Source organism: Phyllostomus discolor, chromosome 14 (genome assembly GCF_004126475.2).
Source record: "Phyllostomus discolor isolate MPI-MPIP mPhyDis1 chromosome 14, mPhyDis1.pri.v3, whole genome shotgun sequence".
Taxonomy (NCBI): domain Eukaryota; kingdom Metazoa; phylum Chordata; class Mammalia; order Chiroptera; family Phyllostomidae; genus Phyllostomus; species Phyllostomus discolor.
In genome coordinates, this window is record NC_040916.2 from 1,793,817 (window position 1) to 1,815,118 (window position 21,302).

Genomic DNA, 21,302 nt, shown 5'->3' on the forward strand with positions numbered 1-21,302 from the left:
CCCTTCCCTCTCTAAAAAATAAAAAAAAATTTAAAAAAAAGAATCCTCACCCTATCAGCTGGCTCTAAGGCAGACCTACTCAGGGCCAGGTCCCCTGTCTGGTAACAAAAGGAGATGCAAACGTCTAGCATTTTCCCTTGAACTTATTAAAAATGCAGACACTCAGATCTAACTCCACACCTACAGAATCAGAATCTGCATTTCAATAAGATCTCCAGGCAATTTGTATGCACTTTAAAGTTTTAAAATCTTGGTCTACCTCCAAAATTCATACTTCATTGAAGTATGAACTATATTCATCCACTTGCCTTTGGAAACATAATAACCTGTGGTTCTGCTCTGAGTAAAGACAGTGGATAAGACACAGAGGCCAGGAGAACTAGTAAGATATAGTAAGATATAGATTGGTTAGCAGAAAAAATGCTAACCAATGATAGCATTTTTTCTCACTTCTCTTTTACTTCCTTTTCTTCCTTCCCTTCTTCCACCCTAATCCCTTCCCATCCTCTTCCTCTTCCTCCCCATCTTTCTCATCCCCTCTGTCTGTTTTACTGTGCTAGGATGACTGAGTTGTACATGCCAAATAATCCAAAAGTGCAGGGTTCTCACTGGTCAATCAGAAAACACCAGCAGAGACCAAGCCTTTACTACGCCTTCTATTAAAAAGTTGCCCATTGTAAAGAGTCAAAAAATAAACAGGACAACTCATGAAGGAAACACTGATGATGGGGACCAGGAAGGAATCAGCTCTTCCAGTCATTCCCAAAGACAGCCTCCTGCCTGAGTTTTCATACCTTCCCCCTCCCTGCCTCTACATCAGCTACCTGGTCTCAATACCTGGTCCAAGGACTGGGGCCAGTCTGTGATTTGTGTTTGCCAGTGCAGGATGAAATAAGTAGTATAACTGAAAAGAAAACAAACTTAGAAACTTTTACAGCAATCCAAAAGAACAATTTTGTTTAATATAATCATACAAAATTAGGACTTGTATTTTGTAAGCTCCTTTTAATTTTATTTTCTTAGGAGTTTGCTTTTATTGTATTCTAAAAAGGTATAGCTTCTCAAAGGATTGGAAATTTTAAAAAGAAAAACAGTCTCTTCAACAGAGAAGTCTGAGAAATAGAGTGAAGGAATAAAATGGAGTCACTACAGTCAGGTTGCTCAATTACTCAAATGAAGTAGGCTGAAACAGGAGGCAATCATTCTATTCCCATTTAAACAACCTTGGAACTTAAACTTTTGAACTCTCCAGTCCTGCATTAATGCCTGGACATACATCAAACCTCCAGATAACCCTCTAATTACCTCCTAATGGATTCACATATCGAGACCACCTGACATCCATCATCCAGACCAACTGATCTAGCCGATACCCATCCCGGACCAATCCTACAGCTAAGGATGAAGGACTGACTATTCTCAACAATGCACTTTTTACTATAAGAACCCAATTTTTTAAATCTTCTTTGGAACACTTCTGGGTTTTCACGTACCTGTGTTCCTATTTGCAAACTCTAATACTCTTGAATAAATCTGTATCATTTATTTCTAAAGAAGCTGTCAGACTCCTTTTGAGAGTGTTTGACAGGTCCTATAATAACAAACACACACACACACACCACTGGCCTGGCCTCTCAGGCACTTTGCTTTCTCCTAGAGTTTTTCCCCACCATTAGTTCTATTTGCATAGTTGAAAACACCCCTTTGCCTCAGTTTAGAGGAGAATGGGCTGGAATTTTTCAAAATTAACAATTAGTAAGAAAACTGAAATAAAAGACAATCTGCATAAAGAACATGGGGAAAGTAGAGCTTTCAAAGGAGACCCATGCCCTTTAGCCCAGATGCTTTCAGGATAGCAAGCCCAGAAGTTCTCAAAGCAGGAACCAACTTCTGTCCCTAGAGGACAAGGATGGGCAGAGACATAATAAGGGTCATCTCTGAGGGAGAATGGGATTTTCAGAGTTCTCCAGGGACAGACCTTGCAGACACTGAGGAAGGGTGCCACAACGCCCTGCCTAATGCTCTGCCGCTGGCCACAGGACTGCCCATGAGCTCTACACAGTCTCAAAACTTTATGAAAGGCTTTTTTTCTCTCCAAGTTAGAGCTTAATGAAAACTCTTTTTCAGCAGGAGTAACTTGGCTTTGTCTCCTCTAGGAACCTGGGTTCTATAGGGTCACATCACCTACAGGGTAAGAAGAGAGGAAAGAACTCCATAACTGGGTTGAGAAATGAGAGGCAGCTTAGGCCTGTGGTCAAGTGAGAAACAGGGCAGCTAGGAGCTTCGTGGCTGCTCTCTGGGCCCATTTTGGGTAGTCAAGGGCCTAACATACCAAGCTGTACTGTGGTCCACTCCATTCATTGGAAAACTTCATGGTAAGATATCATTGATACTCATCCTTGTCTTGTATATGGCTATACAATTTAGATGCAAACAATAAAAATGGAACATGTCTCTTTTCCTAACTGGGCAGATTTCACATATTGGATTTCTTTCATTTCCAGATTTTTATTTTAGATTTGGCTAAGAAATAGGACCTTCTACATTTTTATTTAAATGAGCATCTACTAAACAGTTCTGTGTCCTTCATCTTTGTATCTACTATGATGATAGTAACCATAGACAAGATTCACATGATGGGAAAAAACCCAGGCTTTTTCTTACAATATTGGAAAACTTTGTGCACACATGTTCCTATCTCCTTCAGCACTGCTAGAAGAAGGTACTGTTTGTCAGCAAGTCTGCTTGTTCAGCATCCATCACTTGCTGTGCCTTTGCTCAGACGGATCCTTCTCCCAAGCCCTTTGAAAAAACAGTCTTATATTGGTTTCCAGAATTCTTTCCCATGTGAGTTACAGATCAACAGTGACAATTACTTTTATTGTCAGTATCATGATCACTGTCATCACCACTCTGAGTTCCTGCCCTCACAGGGCTTATACATGCAAGATGCTCTATAAATTTTTAAAGCATTAGTGTACACAAGATGGGAAGCCAGCAAATGTCTGGTGAGTTAGTGATGGAATGAATGAGTGTCCAGCTCTCCCCTCTCTATAAAGCACAATCCTGGCTTTGTTTCTATTTTATGTAGCCTTCCTTCAACTCTCTGGGAAGGTGTCTTTGCCTGAAAACCAGAGTCCTATGCGCTATTTCACTGAGCTCACTGTCTCTTCTCTCCTTAGTTTCTTTCTCCCCAGTTATATGCTTCACGCCACTGGTACATCAAAGATTTTATCTCCTCTACCTATACCCAACAGGGTCAGGGAGAGAATGAGGCAAGAGAGGCACCTTAGGCACAAAATTTAAGGAGGCATCATCTTCAGGGCCATGTATGTATAAGAGAACAATGTATGTGTAAGAGTGCCAACCCACACAGGCAGACACTGCCTCAAACCCAGTCTTCCTGCCACCTCACAGCACTGCTACCTATGCTGGCTAGCAAGGGATGGGGGTGCACTTGAGCTCCCCACCAAGGGCAGCAAGCTTTGGGATTGACCAGTCCCTGGTGGCATGGTGAGAGCTGGCATATCATGCAAGCAGTTGGCCCACTTTATGGGAACCGTATAGGTGAAGGCAGTCAGAAAAACAGGGCTTAGGTGGGGTCCTTCCTGTTCTCTCAGCCTCCATCATTCAACACTCTCTTGAAGTGGTGCCCGGAGGCTCACTCATTCTGCCCTCTTCCCTCATCCTTGGCTCTTAAAAAGGCTGCTAAGTGCCCCTCCTTTCCACCTAGGGCTCTGCCTCTGCCTCCTTCCCTGCCCACTCTCTTTTTTCCTCAAACATCCCATATTTTTGTCCATTCATTACCTCTCCCCTGGGAGAAACCTGGCCCCATTCTGCCATCAGGCCAGTCCAAGGAGAGAGAGCAAGTGTGAGTGGGCAGAGACAGGGCATCACATGCTCATGGCGCAATTTTCACACCCACCCAAATTCCGTCCAGCTCTAAATCTCTGCACCAAACAGCTCTAGTGGTTCATATGGGCTCAGGCAGTCTTTTGCCACAGTTAACACCTGCTCTCCACTCCAGCCCCAAGCAAAGGTGGGCTAATGGTGCTTGGACCTTTTGGTATGGCAGATGGAGCTACTGTACCTGTCCAGACTTCCAAAAGGGCCTCCAGGAACCTGGGAAGCAACCCCACTGCAAGCTGCTCTCTCAATTAAAAATGTGGGAGAGGCTCCTTTGAACTCACCAGCTAATTTACTCCAGTGCAAACCCCCCCACACACCGCTGCTACCAGCTGGGTAATTACTGTAGTCTGAACCAGTGATTAGCAGTGGGGGGAAATCTGCCACCACAGGCTTAACCCTTCTTGCACGTTCTTTGGTCCATTTTCTCTATTGTCCATTGTCATACACTCTGAAGTTTTTCCCTTTGGGAAGGTGGGATATTCTCTAATTCTCCCTGACCTCCTCCTCCCTGTTCCTCAGCTTCCCTGAAATTCCCCTCAAGGAAAAGGGAAGGAAAGATCGAGGTCCATTTCCTGCTCCAATGGACCACTCCATACAGCTATGCAAGGAGGTAGTGTGACTGCCCACTATCACCCACCAAGTAACGAAACATCTGTATTTCCAGCATTTCCACAGCCTCCTGGTCCAGGGCCTGACACTTCAGATTCATTTGTCCCACTTCAACACACTCTTGGGAAATCCTGTCCCTGGTGATATAAGAGGACAGGAATGAAGGAGGCCTGATCCCTGCCTCACAGAGCTCCAAGCCTGGGAGGAGAGAGTAGGAGCAGGGGATGCTCACACCTCAAATGGCTTTACCTGCATCTACCCAGCTCCCCTCTCTTCCCTCTCTCTGACCATTTAACAGCAATAGTTAATATTGTTTGAGTGTGGACTATGCACCAGACCCACTCTGTCCCCTCATATGTGCTGCTATTGCCTCGCTGATTATGATTACTGGGTTGCATATCCTGTCTTCTCATCAAAACTGCAGACTCCTTAAGGACAGAGGTTATGCCTTTTCTGTATTTCTCCAGCACCTGACTCATACATAAGTAGATGCTCAATAATATCTGACACATGAGTGATGGAGTCATCATGGCAACAGAGTTATCGTGTTTGCCTTCTGTTTTCCTCTCTGCCCCAGAGCCAGGTGGCTTCTATCAAAACTCCTACTCTGTCCCTTTCTCTCCAGAGATTTCCTTTCTACCTCAGTCAGAACCATCACAACAGCTGCTCCCCAGGCTTCTCTGACTCTTGTCTCTCCCTCAAACAGGTGCAAACTGCCTTCCCACCAGCCAGTGAGCCCAAGCTTAAAATGGGCAGCTACCTCCTCCCTCCAAGCAGTGCTGCTCAGAGTTTCCTTTGGCCCCACCAGCTTCAGAATCACCTGGAGTAGAGAGCTTGTTCCTGGGACCCCTCCCAGCCCTACTAAACTAGAATCTCTGAGAATCCAAGTATTTCTCAAGGTTGGGAGCCACTGGTCTCCAGAAAAAAAAAACAACTAATACTTAACCCAGTATTCAAGGCCTCTAGAATCTTGACTCCCAAACACCCTCTCCATTCTCCCACTTCAGCCCTAAAGGAGTCCTCCCCAAGGTCTTTAATTGTCCCTGCAGCTCACTTGGGCCTTCCCACTGCCAAGCTTTACACACTTATATCTCCTCTCATCCTCAGAACACAACCCCAACCATTTTCTCAGCCTATCCAAATCATGCCTATCCTCAAAGTGCAGTTCTTTTAAGGAAGTGTCCCCTGCCCACATCCATACAGATCCATTCCTTGCACCCTCCAGCAACACAGACAGCCTATATTGCCATCAGCACAGACCCATGACCCCTCTGCCATGGGCCTTCACTTCCCAGGTGGATCTGGTTCCCACAATGTGAGTGTGAGTCCTTGGAAGGCAGGAACATCATCCTAGAATCCTCCTGCTCACCCATCACCCATCTGCTTGGTTCCCAGTTGAGTCCAAAGTAGAGCATCCAGTTTGAAGGCAGGCCAAAAGTTGTGCAGAACCGGACACTGCGAGCCACATTAGGGACACTCAGGAAATTTTCTCATCTTCTTGCAAAGCTTACCTGACTTAAGAAACCAAGTAACTCAAAGTGAAAAGAGAAATAGTGTGAATAGATCGTTACTGGCAAGATGGACCAGACTTTGAAGGTTGAAGTTCAAGTCCCAGCTCTGCTGCAGTGTGACCTCCATAAAGTGCTATCTCTGGTTTTCAAATTTCCCATTTCTAACAGGGCAATAACAAGATCTCCTTGGAGAAGAGTTGTAAAATTCCAGGAAACAAAACATACAACCATATCTAGAATTTATGCACTCGTTTAACAAATGTTTATTAAATATCCATGATGCGCCAAGACCAAGGTGAGCACAGAAATGAATTGAAAACCTTGCCAGCAGTCTGTGGAGACAGAAAATTATTACAAAACAATGTGCTGAGAAGAGTAAGTCCCTCACTCTGCCTGTGGTGTGAAGTCTTGAATAGAAGCCTGGCTGGCTGCATGACCACATCAAATCCAGAAGGATAAATGGATCATGCCTGGTGGAGGAACAAGTACATGTTAGAAGTGTGCAATTTGTAGTTGTAAGAAGAAGCTGTTCTGGCTTGGTGTGGCTACAGAATAGAATGGACATGGGAGACCAGCCTGAAAAAAGAAGGCTGGAGTGGGACTTAGTAGAGCCTTGTATGCTAAGCCAACAGTATAGTCTTTGTCTTAAGGGTAACAGAAAGCCATGGAGGAATTTTAAACAGAGGAGAAGTGACCATGGAAATTGCAGTTTAGAGCTCTCTGAGGCTGCAACCAGAAATTCAGGGCAGGGTAAAATGCAGGGAGTTCTGGAGGGAGGGAAAGAAGGAGAGAGGAAGGAAGAGAAGAGAAAGAAAGAGACAGAAAGAGAGAGAGAGAGAGTCTGAGGATAGGATGTGGGCTTGTGTGGTGGTGCTTGTGGCTTGTAATTGCATGGGCAACCAAAAGCATGTGAGAGGGATGATTTACAAGAAATGCTCTTGAAAGAATCCAACAAGGCCTGAAACCAACTTCCACTTTCTTCTGGATATTTCAGTTTCGGGGCATCTTGTTATGAGTCAAGATTCCTCCTTCTAAACATGGGACTTTCCAGAAGGACTACAGCCCTTTCCGCACATCCCCTTGACCTAGAGTGTTCTGGATTTTGGTTGTCAAGGGAGTTTGTCTGCCTCTCTGGAGAAGGATGGCTGTGTGGTCCCTGTGGAGTCTGCTTCTCTGGGCAGGTAAGCAGGGCAGGTGAGTGGCCTGACCTCAAAGAGCTGACCCATCTAGCTGACCCTCACCAGATGTCTGGGCAGGGCCCCCCATCCAAAGTGAGAGCCCAGGAGCAAGCTTTGGGGGAAACTTGAAAACTAGGCAGAGGCAAAGAGATGTGGGGTCCTGGATGGAAAGAGGCAGCAGCACTGGAAGAATCCATGTGTAGGAGACTCAAGCTGTTTTATGGCCCAGGGCAGTTAAAACTGAGGCTGGTGGTACCAGTGCTTTGGAAAGAGATGGCTTTAGGAATGGTAAGGGTCTGGCAGTGTTACCACATGAGAATTCTAAACACAGTCTGGGGAGAGCAATGGAAGGCAAGGCAGAGCAGGACTCTTTCTACTCTGAGGATGTTTTTCCAACAGCCTGTGGAAAACCTGAGGCCCTTTCTGAGGTCTGTGTAGAGGAAGGTGGATACTGAGTAGGGATGAGAGGTGAGAGCAAGTTTAATGTAGGATATGTGGACGTGAAATGGCCAATAATGCTGTGATGAAATGCTTACTTATTGGATCTCTTCAGCATGGGGCAATCCCTCCATTCTGTCTGGTGCCTGACTTGTCTTCCTTGGTTAAGAAGTACTCATTGTGACATGGGTCAGCACTGCAAGGCCAGGGGATAGGGGTTTTGGGAAGTGGCAAAGACAAAGACAACTTTGTTTACATCAGACTCAGAGTGACTTCGAGATGACTTTGCCCAGTGTCCCTCCTGAGTGCCTGACCTTGAAGGCTTTAAAGGCTCTGAAGATTTCAACATTTCTAAACATTGTGAAAGAAATGCTTCAAAAAACAGAAATCTGTTTGGTTCAAAAATCTTTCAAATTTGTGACCACAAAAGGCAAAAATAATTTTTCCAAAAGGCTCTTAATGGTAAACAAGATGAGTGCAACTGATTTGGTGCACCCTCTTGTTTTACAGGTGGAACAATGGAAGCCCAGAAAGGAGGGTGATAGTTGAAGGTCACAGAGTTCTTGGGCAGAGCAGGATAGGATAGAACTAAAAGTCTTGACTGATACCCAGTGTTATTTCTTCTCTATGTTATGTCTCCACTCTGCCTTTACCCTGAAGTCACCTCCAATCAAGCCTGAAATTATTTGGGCCAGGGAGGGCAGTGAGGTGGACAAGGGACTAGAGTTACCAGTGGCTGGCTGAGTGACCACCCAGAACATATTTCCATAACCAAAATCCCTGGACTTGGGTATGTCCCATGTCTGCTTGTATTCTGCTCTGCACCTCTGCACCTACCACTGTGCTAGATACAAGATAAATCAGCAAATTTTGCCATTTACTCAGAGAAATTTACTGAGCTTCTATATCCTCCTCCCAAAGAGTGATGGGCACTGGGAGTGCAAAGATGAAAAGAGGAACTCACAGGTCAGTGGGAGACACTGACTCATAAATAGATGATAAGGCCAGTTCATAGCTAGTATCCCAGGCCTCTGAGAGAGCATAGAGAACAAGTGTATAATATGCAGAGATAGAAGGGGGAGATCAGGGAAACTTGATGCTTCAAGAATGAGCAGAAATTAGGACTTCCATCCAAGATGGAGGCATAGGTAGACACACTGTGCCTCCTCACACAACCAAGATAGGGACAACATCAATTTAAAAACAGAATAACAACCAGAACTGACACAAAACTGAACTGTATGGAAGTCAGGCCACAAAGAAGTTAAAATTGACATGTTCATCCAGACCAGTAGGAGAGGCGGAGATGGGCAGCCAGGCATGGGTCTCGGCGCGGAGAGAAGAGAGCATTGGGACCAGGTGTGTAAGACATCCAGGGCACACAAGGCATCCGGGGCTCGCAAGACCACAGTGGGTGGACCCTGAGCATGCAAGCAGCAGCTGGCAGACCCCAGCCAAGGGGTGGCAACCGGCAGACCCAATGAGGCACTACTCTCAACCCAAGATCACAGCGCTGGGAAATAGAGCCTTGGGGCACTGATTGAAAACACCTGTGGGGGTTGAGGTGCATGGAGAGACTCCCAGCCTCACAGGAGAATTCTTTGGAAAGTCCCACAGGGTACACAAGCCCACCCACACAGGAATTGGCACCAGAGGGCCCCAGTTTGCTTGGGGGAAACGGTGGAAGGGACTGAAGTCTGAGGGAGAGCGGAACAAGTGCCATTATTCCCTCTCAGACCCTGCCCCCACATACACATCACAACCCAGCGACTGGAGTGCCCTGCCCTAGTAAAGACCTAAGGCTCCACCCCTCATACGTAACAGGTGCGACCAAACCAAAGGGTGGGGGCGAGAGATGGCTCAAACAGAAGTGAAAGCTTAAGGACCAGTACTTTTAAGTGACTGAAAGGTAGCCAACCTATCAGATGCACAGTTCAAAGCACTGGTGATCAGTATGCTCACAGAATTGGTTGATTTTGGTCACAAATTAGATGAAAAAAATGAAGGCTACAATAAGTGAAATGAAGAAAAATGCATAGGGAACCAATAGTGATGGAAAGAAAGCTGGGTCTCACATCAATGAAGTGGACCAAATGAAAGAAAAAACATATAATCAGAAAAGAATGAAGAAATAAGAATTCAAAAAAAATGAGGACAGGCTTAGGAACCTCCAGGACATCTTTAAACGTTCCAACATCTGAATTATAGGGGGACCAGAAGGAGAAGAGGAAGAACAACAAACTGAAAACTTATTTGAACAAATAATAAAAGAGAACTTCCCCAATCTGGCAAAGGAAATAGACTTCCAGGAAGTCTAGGAAGCTCAGAGTCCCAAAGAAGTTGAACCCAAGGAAGAACACACCAAGGCGCATCATAATTACATTAGCCAAGGTAAAAATGAAGGAGAGAATCCTAGAAGCAGCAACAGGAAAGGGGAGAGTTACCTACAAAGGAATTCCCACTAGACTATCAGCTGATTTCTCAAAAGAGGCCTTACAGGCAAGAAGGGGCTGGCAAGAAGTATTCCAAGTCATGAAAGGCAAGGACCTGCATCCAAGATTGCTCTGTCCAGCAAAGCTTTCATTTAGAATGGAAGGGCAGATAAAGTGCTTCTCAGATAAGGTCAAGTTAAAGGAGTTCACCATCACCAAGTCCTTATTATAGGAAATGTTAAAGGGACTTATCGAAGAAAAAGAAGATAAAAAACATGTATAGTGAAATGACAGCAAACTCACAATTATTAACAACCACACCTAAAACAAAAACAAAAACAAACTAAGCAAACAACTAGAACAGGAGCAGAACCACAGAAATGGAGGTCATGTGGAGGGTTAGCAACAGGGGAATGGGAGGAGGAGAGAGGGGGAAAACGTATGGAGAATAAGTAGCATAGATGGTAGGTAGAAAATAGACAGGGGGAGGGCAAGAATAGTATGGGAAATGTAGAAGCTAAAGAACTTATAATTATGACACATGGACATGAACTGAAGGGGGGAATGTGGGTGGGAGAGGGTGTGCAGGGTGGAGGGGAATGAAGGGGGGGGAAATGGGACAACTGTAATAGCATAATCAGTAAAATGTATTAAAAAGAAAAAGAATGAACAGAAATTAGCCAGTGAAGGAGGCAGGGGGCACTTCAAGCAGAGGCATCACCCACATACCTCAAACTCAATATGTTCCCAGCAACACTCAGCATCCTGCCACTTCCCTGTCCCCCATTCTGTCTCTCCTCCTGTTCTGGATCACAGGGAATGACACCTGTGGGTCCCAAGGACCTGGGAGCCATCCTTGACTTCTTTCTCCTTCATTCCTCAGATCCAATCTGTTACCAGATCTCACTGATTATGCATCTTTATCTCTCTCAAGTCCTGCCATCTCTACCCATCTCAGTTGCTCCCCCTCAGTACAAGTTTCCATCACTCACCTTTGGATTAATAAAAGCAGCCTCTGTCTTGCCCCACCTACAGTGCATCATTTGCCCTTCTGCTGGAGTGATCTTTCTAACATGCATCTAATCCTGTTACTCTCTTACTTAAAACCTAGTCTAGAGCCCTCATTGCTCTAAGGATAAAGCCCAAATGCCAATGTCACTTTCCAGGCCCTCCATGAACTAGCTCTTTCCAATTCTGCAGTGCAATTTCTTACTCCCCCTGCAGAGAACTACTTTCAGTTCCCTGTGCACTATGCTCTCTCACCCTCTAGGCCTTCATACATACAGTTCCCTTTTCCTGTAACATTTCCCATCCCCGCTCCAGGCAGCCCTCTGCTTGGCTTGGCTAGTTCCATTTCTTCTTTGGGTCTTAGCTTAACCGTTTCTTCTCTAAACTCTTCAAGGTCAGGTAAGGTCACATTATCACGCTGCCTGTGTTCTCCCAGAGCACTCCCTTTTTTTCCATTATGGTACTTAACTTAGTATATTTTAACTCTTTCTTAAGAATCTGGCTTCCTCTGTGAGTTCCATGAGCACAGGTACCAAATTCTCTTTTTTATTGTGTTATTCCCAGCCCCTGGCACAGTACATTCTCAATATGGGTGGAGGCAGTATGGGGAGAGGGGCCCTAATTTGCTCCTGGCTACATGCAGGAGAGATATGAGCTTGGGGCAGGCAGTGACATGGCTCTGTTCTTGCAGCAGCATTTCCTGTTGCAGTTACTGGTGCCCAAGTGCAGGGCCAGGTCGGGGGCTCTGTGCTGCTGATGGCAGAGCACCACCCTGGCTTCCAAGTTCGAGAGGCCATCTGGAGATCTCTCTGGCCTTCAGAGGAGCTCCTGGCCACATCTTTCCAAGGTTCCCTAGAGACTCTGTACCACTCCCGCTTCCTGGGTCGAACCCAGATGCACAGCAACCTGAGCCTGGAGCTCCGACCACTGGAGTCTGGAGATAGCGGCAACTTCTCTGTGTTGCTAGTGGACACTGGAGGTCGAACCTGGACCCAGATCCTGCAGCTCAAGGTATATGGTGAGTGTGCTTGACACTGGATCTCTGCCCTGCCTCCCTCCACAAAGACCTGGAAAGGCATCCTGAATCCTGGGAGCTGGAAGACTGGATTCTAGAAACCTTGGGCCTCTGACTTTGTGGCTAATTCAGAGACCAACTACTCTCCTGCAGCCACATCTAGGAAAATCCTCAAGTTCTTCCAGGTGAGCTCCTATCTGGAGCAACCCAGACCTGCCCACTACAGTCCTTGTCTGAATTCCAACTTGGTATTTTCTCAGTTAAGTGGCCTTGAACACAATGCTTAGCTCTGATGTCAGCCTTCTCATTAGTAATGTGGGTATCATGATAGTATTATCACATAGATGAACAGTGAAATACAATGGTGCTTGAATACCATCTAGGACAAAAGTTGACCTATATTTCATCAGATTGAAGGTATCAGATTATGATGTGCCATTATTTTATATACCACTAAAAAGGAAAAATACTACCAATTAAATTGACACAATATTTTTATTAAAAATTAAATTATAATTCAACAGTAGTTAAAAGTACAGAATTTTTATTTTATATTTTTAAGAGTTCTTTCAGATATACCTAGAGAGTTTTAACTATATAACATTCATGGGTTCTTTCAGTTATTCATTGTAGCAAAACAAATGGCTAAAAACAGCTATTTTACTTCTCATAATTCTGTGGGTTAGCCTGGCTCAGACAGGCAGACCTCTGCTCCACATGGTTTTGCCAAGGTCATTCATGCAGGTGCAATCAGCACCTCAGCTCCATGGCTGAATTCACTGGGGGCACTAAGGGTCTTTCTTTCTAGCAACTTTACATCCATCTCCATCACAACTATATCTACCACAACGTCTACTACCCCCAACTCCACCACCACCACCTCCTTTAACACTATCACTACCACTACCTCCACCTCTACTACCTCCACTCTCACCTCCACCTCTGTCTCCTACTCCCACCATCACCTCCACCTCTACTATATTTCTGCTAGTCAAGAGAAAAAAATGGTCTTCTAGCTTTCATTTATCTATCTAATGGCTTGGAAATGATGTGAGTGACCTCAAAATACAATTTCAGTAAAACCTCCAAAACTTGGTAGAGGGGATGAAAAGGTCCAAATTTAAGAATGGAGAGTAAAGTTGACAGCTAGGATAAGAAAAACAATGAGGGAAAGAAAGGCAGTCACAAATTAGGAGGAGAGAAACATCCCCCACCCTGAAGGAGCTAACTGGCTTGCATATGCCCTCAGAGTGCTGATATGCAACTACATGGGTGTCCTTCTGGATGCATACATCCTTGAACCAGGTGTAAAGTTTGGCAAGCAGAGTGTTGCCTAGATCTCAGAACCACCACCTTCACCTGTTACCCCCTTACCCAATGATCGTGTGCAATGAATAACCTATACAACCATACAGGCAGCCCTGGAGCTCCTTCTTTGTTTGAGTCTGAGCTGCTACACATGTAAAATGAGGACATATAATGTAATAATACATGCAGTACCCAATACCACTAAGCTCTAAAATACTTTGTTCTGGGCATTTGAATTATAAATTTAAGGAAATTGCTATTTTTGGCTTTTTTAACATATTTTATTGATTATGCTATTACAGTTGTCCCATTACCCCCCCCTTTATTCCCCTCCACCCTACACACCCCCTCCCACCTGCATCCCCTGCTTTAGTTCATGACCATGGGTCATACATTTAAGTTTTTTTGACTTCTGCATTTCCTATATTACTCTTAACATCCCCCTGTCTATTTTCTACCTACCATTTATGCTACTTATTCTCTGTACCTTTTCCCCCCTCTCCCCCTCCCATTCCCTCCATGGGATCTCCATTTCTGTGATTCTGTTCCTGTTCTAGTTGTTTGCTTAGTTTGTCTTTGTTGTTTTTCATGTTCAGTTGTTGATAGTTGTGAATTTGTTGTCATTTTACTGTTCATAGTTTTGGTCTTCTTTTTCTTAGATAAATCCCTTCAACATTCCACATAATAAGGGCTTGGTGATGATGAACTCCTTTAACTTGACCTTATCTGAGAATCACTTTATCTGCCCTTCCATTCTAAATGAAAGCTTTAGTGGACAGAGTAATCTTGGATGTAGGTCCTTGCCTTTCATGACTTGGAATACTTCTTTCTAGCCCCTTCTTGCCTGTATGGTCTCTTTTGAGAAATCAGCTGACAGTCTGATGGGAACTCCTTTGTAGGTAACTGTCTCCTTTTCTCTTGCTACTTTTAAGATTCTCTCCTTCTCTTTCATCTTGGCTAGTGTAATTATGATGTGCCTTGGTGTGTTCCTCCTTTGGTCCAACTTCTTTGGGGTTCTTTGAGCTTCCTGGACTTCTTGGAAGTCTATTTCCTTTGCCAGATTGGGGAAGTTCTCCTTCATTATTTGTTCAAATAAGTTTTCCATTTCTTATTCTTCCTCTTCTCCTTCTGGCACCTCTATGATTCAGATGTTGGAACATTTAAAGTTGTCCCAGAGGTTCCTAAGCCTCTCCTCAGTTTTTTTATTTGTTTCTTCATTCCGTTCTAGTTGAATGTCTATTTATTCCTTCTGGTCCACACCATTGATTTGAGTCCCAGTTTCCTTCCTGTCACTGTTGGTCCAGTACATTTTCCTTTATTTCACTTAGCATAGCCTTCATTTTTTCCTCTAACTTGCAACCTATTCATCCAATTCTGTGAGCATCTGATCACCAGTGCTTTGAACTGTGCATCTGATAGGTTGGCTATTTCTTCATCGCTTAGTTGTATTTTTTCTGGAGCTTTGTTCTTTCATTTGGGCCATTTTCTTTGTCTTGGTGCACCTGTTACATAGTAAGAAGGGAGCCTTAGGTGTTTACCAGGGCAGGGCAACCCAAGTTGCTGATGATATATGTGGGGGAGGGGTCCCACAAGGAACAATGATGCTTGCTCTGCTCTATGCCAGTTTTCAGTCACTTCCCCCACTACCCACAATCAAATTGGGCCCTTCTGGGGCTCATTCCTGGGCGGGTGGGTTTATGTATGTTCTAAGATCCTGTGGGGTTCTCCATCAAACTCTTCTGTGATGCTGGGAGTTTCTCCCACCACCTCAACCCCCACAGGTGTTTTCAGGCAGAGGCTTTGAGGCTTTATTTCCCCATGCTGGGACCCTGGGTTGGGTGGTCTATCTCACTTCCCAGTTGTTCTTCCTGGTTTATCTGCACATGAACATGGAACTACCCAGTTCGCCAGCTGCTGCCTTGCCAGATCTGACAGCCACTGCCTTGCCATGAGTCTTCTCTGCTTACTTGTCTGCCCATCTCTGCCCCTCCTACCGGTCTGGATGAATATTTCTTCTTCAACTCCTTGGTTGTCAGACTTCCATACAGTTTGATTATCTGGCAGTTCTGGTTCTTTTTTGTTTTTAAATTTGTTGTCCTTCTTTTGGTTGTGCAAGGAGGCGTGGTGTATCTACCTACACCTCCATCCTGGCCAGAAGTCTGAAAATTGCTGTTTTATTGCTTCCAAATACATAGCTTGATTAGAACCAATTGCACAAAGCTGTCAGACATCCTTATGAGCTCTGTTTTGACAATAGACAAAGGATGATTTGAATTAGCAGATTAGTTACTATAAATGTCGATGGTGTTTCTACTGTGTCCTTCAGGTTTGGAATCACTGTATAAATAACTCCCCCTGTGATCTTTGTTTATACTATTAGTGTGCCCAGCAAAATTTTACTTTTTTTTCATAGCACAAATCCTAACATATTGAGCTGGCATTAGTGAAGTTTTACTCTGCATGGCTTTGGAATGTTCTCAGACACTGAGTTCTTTCATTGTTACCAAAATCCTTTCCCCCTGGACCCACTGCCATGGAGACACATTACTCATCAACCTATATAGAAAATGGGAGCCACTACATAGGATACGAGGACACCAATTTGTTCAATGGCCCAGGTAGCTGAGCACCTAGAGATTGAGGGTTATGGAGGTAACAAGACAGAGCCCCTTCACAGCATTTTTCACCATTGAAATTATTTTCTTAATTATTCATAATCACTTGTCAGTATTTGTCCTTTCCAAATTCTAAAGTCCAGGAGTGTACATGTTATTCTGTCTGACTTAATAAGTGCTTTTTGTCTCTCTGACCACTATATCATGAGAAAAGTGCTTTGATAAGAAACAGACAGAGTGCTTGGAGAGCTCAGTACCATACCTCGAGTGTCAGGGAAGGCTTCACAATCAGGGCAGCAAGCAATGTGTTCAGGCTGGGTCCAGGAGTTTTCTAAGAGGACAAGAAGAGAAAGGCATACATGCACAGCTGAGACATATGAAAGCAGAAATAGCATGACATGTTTGAGAGAATGGAAATTAATTAGGATTGGTGCGGAGGATCAGTAGAAGGTATAGTTGGAGAGGTTTACATCACCCATTTTATGAATGATTTTTAATTCCAGACTAAGGAATTCAGCTTTTGTCCTGTGGTCGTGGGAAGTCAGACAAGGTTTTGGAGTGAGAGTAGACTAGCCAGAGGTGGCATCTAATCCTGCATGGATTCCAAAGCCAGAGCTGTGGTCCGTGCCCAGCATCCCTATAACCCATACCTGCTCTACTGTTCTTGCCTAGATGCAGTACCCAGGCCTGTGGTACAAGTGTTCATTGCTGTATCCGGGGATGCTCAGCCCGCCAAGACCTGCCAAGCATTTCTGTCCTGTTGGGTACCCAATATCAGCGACATAACCTATAGATGGCAACAGGAGGGGACCATTGACTTTGGTACCAAGACACATGGCCTCTTCATAGATGGACAGGTGTTGATGGTTTCATTGGGACCAGGAGACAAGGGTATGGCCTATTCTTGCATTGTCTCCAACCCTGTCAGCTGGAACTCAACTGTAGTCAACCCCTGGGAGAGCTGCAATCATGAGGCAGGTATGCCATGGGCAAAGGGTCAGTGTAGGGTGGTGAAGTATCAAGTCCATCTCTGACCCTGCTCCCTTCATGTCCTGCATCAGGGAAATCCTCCTACAAAGATGTGCTGCTGGTGGTGGTGCCTATCTCACTGCTCCTGATCCTGGCTGGTCTCCTCTCTGCTTGGCACTGGGGCCCCTGCTCAGGTGGGAGTCCTGCAGGTACTGGAGGTGGGTGGAGGTGCTGAATCTTCTGGAAAAGAGGGAAAAATTTGGACTTCCTCCTGTTTGTCCTCGAAAGGCCTGTCCTCCTTATCTTTCTCGCCTCATCTCTTGCCCTTTCCATCTTGTTATTCTGTCCTCCAATAAGACTTGAAGTTTCTTGTAGTTCTTCAAATTCTCTTACATATATCTTCAGGACTTTGTACATTCCATTTCCTTGTATGAAACACACTTTCCATGATTTCCACTGAACTCCTTTATTGGGTTATCTCCTATATGATCTTCAAAGTGTGCCTGTTCCAGGAAGCCTTCCTGACCTTCTTCCCTACCACCAGAATGGATTAGTATCCTGCCTTTAATGTCCATTGCTTACCCCAATCACAGTTCTTATTGCATTTACTCTACCACTAAGTTCTCAGCCCTTTAAAGGCAAAGGCTGGGTCACCACTGGGCACCTAGCAATGGTTTCCATTACATAGCTGGTATCAATAAAGATTTGTTGAGTGCAGGCCTAGTTGAATCCCAATACATTGTTGCCTAGGAATGCTCCCTGAGTGAAGTGTTTCTCTTCCCAGGAGATGATAGGTCCTACTTCTCAAGAAGAGGGAAGGGGAAACACAGAGGTTAGCCAGGTTTTGAGCTTTATACCCATTAGTCCTGCCTTTTCCCCAGAGTCCTCTGCCCCTGAAAGAAACAACTCCATTGGCCTAGGTTTCATGTCTGTGTGTGTCCCAGGATATATGGGCTTGCTGGCCCCAGGGTGGAAAGAGTGGGTAAGCAAGGAGAAGGAGGCATGGGACCTCAGCTACTCAGCGTGGAGCTGGGGTGGACGACCAGCTCCTGTATATTCTTTCCCTGGAGGAGGCAGGAAGAGCAGCTGAGGTCACATGCCACCCAAGAACCCTGTCTACGCCCAGACAGTCCTTAGGATTTGTGGTAAGAATGTAGAGCCAGGAAAAGAGCAGCTTTTGATTTCAACAGCTTTATTGATATCTAATTCAAATACCATACAACTCACCCATTCAAAGTATATACAGATTAGTAGCTTTTATTGTATTTAGATTTATGTATCTACCACCACAATCAATTTTAGAACATTCTCATTACCCCCCAAATAAATCCCCAAACCCCTTAGCCATCACTCCCTAATCCTTCCTTTCCATCCAGGCCTAGGCAGCCACTAATCTAATTTCTGTCTATATACTGTCTATTCTGGATAATGCACTATGTGGTTCTTTATGACTGACTTCTTTCACTCAGCCTAATGTTTCCAAGGCTCAGTAAACAGTGGCTTTGGTCACCAAGAAGGGGCCGAAAGAAGCTAATAGCAAGGCTCTTCAGAGGGAGTCCAGTGGCTAGTCCTGGCTGTGCCATTTGGCTCCTGGCCAGTCACTTAACTGGGTCCATTTCAGCTCTAATTTTCCATACTTTTTACAGCTAAATGTATGGTATAGTTTCAGAGGAAGGCTAGACATTAGGAAGAAGTTCCTATCCTTGAAGCATCTCCTTTTCCAGGGTCTTGAAAAAACGGGGAGGGGGGAGAAATGTAGATTTTTTTGTTGTTTTTGTTTTTGTTTTTTGCCCAAGGTGATCTTGGTTCAGGACAGTTGGGATTCAGAGCTGTTGGCCCAGGTGAAGGATGCTAAGATTCCAAACATTGGAGGGGTAACCTTCTTTCTTATCTCCTTACCAGGAAAAAAGAAGAAGGATGCCTGTGCTAATGGAGTGGCTCTAGAAACAGAAAACCCCCTTGTACCATGAAGAAGAAGATAAACTGATGCCAAGACCATGAGGAACTCCACTGCCCAGGCACATGATAATCTAGGATATAGTTGGTGTCTTGAAACTACCACGGTTCTTGTACCTCCTGTGAGACTTTGTCCCACTTTCCAGAAGCAGCCTGGGCAGTTGTTACATTGGGAAGACAGAAAACACTGGCATGACCATCTACACCCTCCCCCTTCCCTCTCCCCTTGTTGCACGTACTGTTGCACCAGACTGGCTCTGGTCTGGGAAAGTTGGGCCAAAGAGTATATTCCCTAAAGGACACTGGGCAGTCTCCTGGACCCACAGGGATAGTGATTGTTGAGAGTATTCATATCCTACCACTGTTCATGAAGTATTGTTATGGACTATTTGTCCCCTCAAAATTCATATGTTGAAGGGGAGACCCTTCTAATCCCCAATATCCCCAATATGACTATTTGGATATAGAGACTTTAAATAGATAAGTAAGGTTAAATTAACTCATTGGAATGGGGCTTTAATCCAATATGCCTGGTGTCCTTATAAGAAAAGGACACCAGCCTGGCCAGTGTGGCTCAGTCAGTTGGAGTGTCATCCCATAAAAACCAAAAGGCTGTGGGTTCGATTCCTGGTCAGAGCATATGTCTTGGTTGTGGGTTTGGTCCTGGCAAGAAAAGGACACCAAATGTCCTTGGTGACCAGAAATACACATACACATAGAAAAATATCATGGGAGGACAGAGAGAATGAAGCCATCTGCAAGTCAAAGAGTGAGGCCTCAGAAGAAACCAAACCAGCTGACACACTGATCTTGGACTTGCAGCCTCCAGAACTATGAGAAAATAAATGCCTGCTGCTTAAGCCACCCAGTCAGTGATACCTTGTTATGATAGCCCTGACAGATTACTTAACCAACTAGCACAGAAAGGTTGCCTCCAGCTTGGGTCTCTGGTTTTAAAGACATTAGGCCTCTGAACCAACTGTGAATCTCTGAATCATCCACTTCCAGCCCCAGTCCCATCCCCTACATGTAGTTTAAGACTTTGATGCTTCTTGAAGACCAAAGCATTATTATAAGAAAAGATCTAGAAATAGGTGAAGGTGGAAGGCTTTCTATTTTTGGTCTGAAAGACTTTCAGATCATCTGAGTTCATGACCCTCAGAGATAATTTACAGTTAATTATAGACAATCAACCCACAGTTAATATACCATGGTTGATATGGGTGCCATTTTATACTTAATACCTTTTTATATAGAATGGAGGCCAAGGTGTCTGGGTCAAAACAAGATAGTAAGTTTGTTTTGCTTTGTTTTGTTTTGTTTGATTCTTACTTTTTGTTTTATATTTTACATATGAGTGACATCATATGGCCTTTGTCCTTTTCTGTCTGACTTATTTCACTCAGTATAATATCCTCAAGATCCATCCATATTGTTACAAATGGCAATATTTTATCATTTTTATGACTTAGTATTCCATTATATATGTACCACATCTTTCTCCATTTGTCTTTCAATGGATACTTAAGTTGTTTCCATATCTTGCTGCAATGAACATAGGAATGTAAGTTAGTGTTCTCATAGTCTTCAGATAACTACCCAGAAGTGGAATTGTTGCATCATATGGTAGTTCTATTCTTAATTTTTTGAGGAACCTCCAAACTGTTTTCACAGTAGCTGTACCAATTTCCAATCCCACCAACAATGCACAAGTGTTCTCTTTACTCCAAATTGTAGACAACAGTTGTTATTTCTTGTCTTATTGATACTAGCCATTCTAAGATGTATGAGGTAGTATCTCATTGTAATATTGATTTGCATTTTCCTAATAATTTGTAATGTTGAACATCTTTTCACATGCCTGTTGGTCATCTGTATGTCTTCCTTAGAAAAATGTCTATTGAGATTCTTTGCCCATTTCTTAATTGGGTTGTTTGCAGGTGTTTTGTTGTTAAGTTATATGAGTTCTTTATATATTTTGGATATTAACCCTTGACCAGAAATATTTGAAATATTTTCTTCCATTCTGTTGGTTGCCTCTTGTTTAAAAAAATGTAACAAACAGAACAACACAAAAACAAACTCAAAGATAAAGACAACAGAATGGTGGTTACCAGAAAGGAAGGGGATGGGGGAAAGGATAAAATAGGTAAAGGTAATGAATGGAAACCAGATTTTCAGTGATGAGAATGCAATAGAGTATACAGATATTGAATGATAATATTGTACACCTGAAATTTATATAATGTTATTAACCAATGTTACCTCATTTAAAATAAATAAATTAAAATTTTAAAAATGAGAGGGCGAGAGTGGAAGTGGGGTCAGAGTGATAGCCTGGGACCACAACACAT

The 21,302-nt window shown here is 44.1% G+C and overlaps 1 protein-coding gene across 1 annotated transcript; it reads left to right on the forward strand.

Annotated features, from left to right (window-relative positions):
• Positions 1 to 6,170: 6,170 nt before the first annotated feature.
• SLAMF8 (SLAM family member 8) lies at positions 6,171 to 19,496 on the forward strand. The gene is made up of 5 exons (XM_028530986.2): positions 6,171 to 7,210; positions 11,777 to 12,103; positions 16,696 to 17,001; positions 17,085 to 17,186; positions 18,895 to 19,496. Exons 1-5 carry the CDS (start codon positions 7,171 to 7,173, stop codon positions 18,960 to 18,962), a joined length of 843 nt encoding a protein of 280 aa, XP_028386787.1. The 5' UTR covers positions 6,171 to 7,170; the 3' UTR covers positions 18,963 to 19,496.
• The last annotated feature ends 1,806 nt before the right edge of the window (positions 19,497 to 21,302 follow it).

Excerpts from the sequence above, each read along its gene's own strand:
- SLAMF8 (XM_028530986.2), top strand. The coding sequence starts at position 7,171 with ATGGCTGTGTGGTCCCTGTGGAGTCTGCTTCTCTGGGCAG. Across the intron at positions 12,104-16,695 it reads CCTGCAGCTCAAGGTATATG|ATGCAGTACCCAGGCCTGTG; the intron begins GTGAGTGTGCTT and ends GTTCTTGCCTAG. Across the intron at positions 17,002-17,084 it reads GAGCTGCAATCATGAGGCAG|GGAAATCCTCCTACAAAGAT; the intron begins GTATGCCATGGG and ends GTCCTGCATCAG.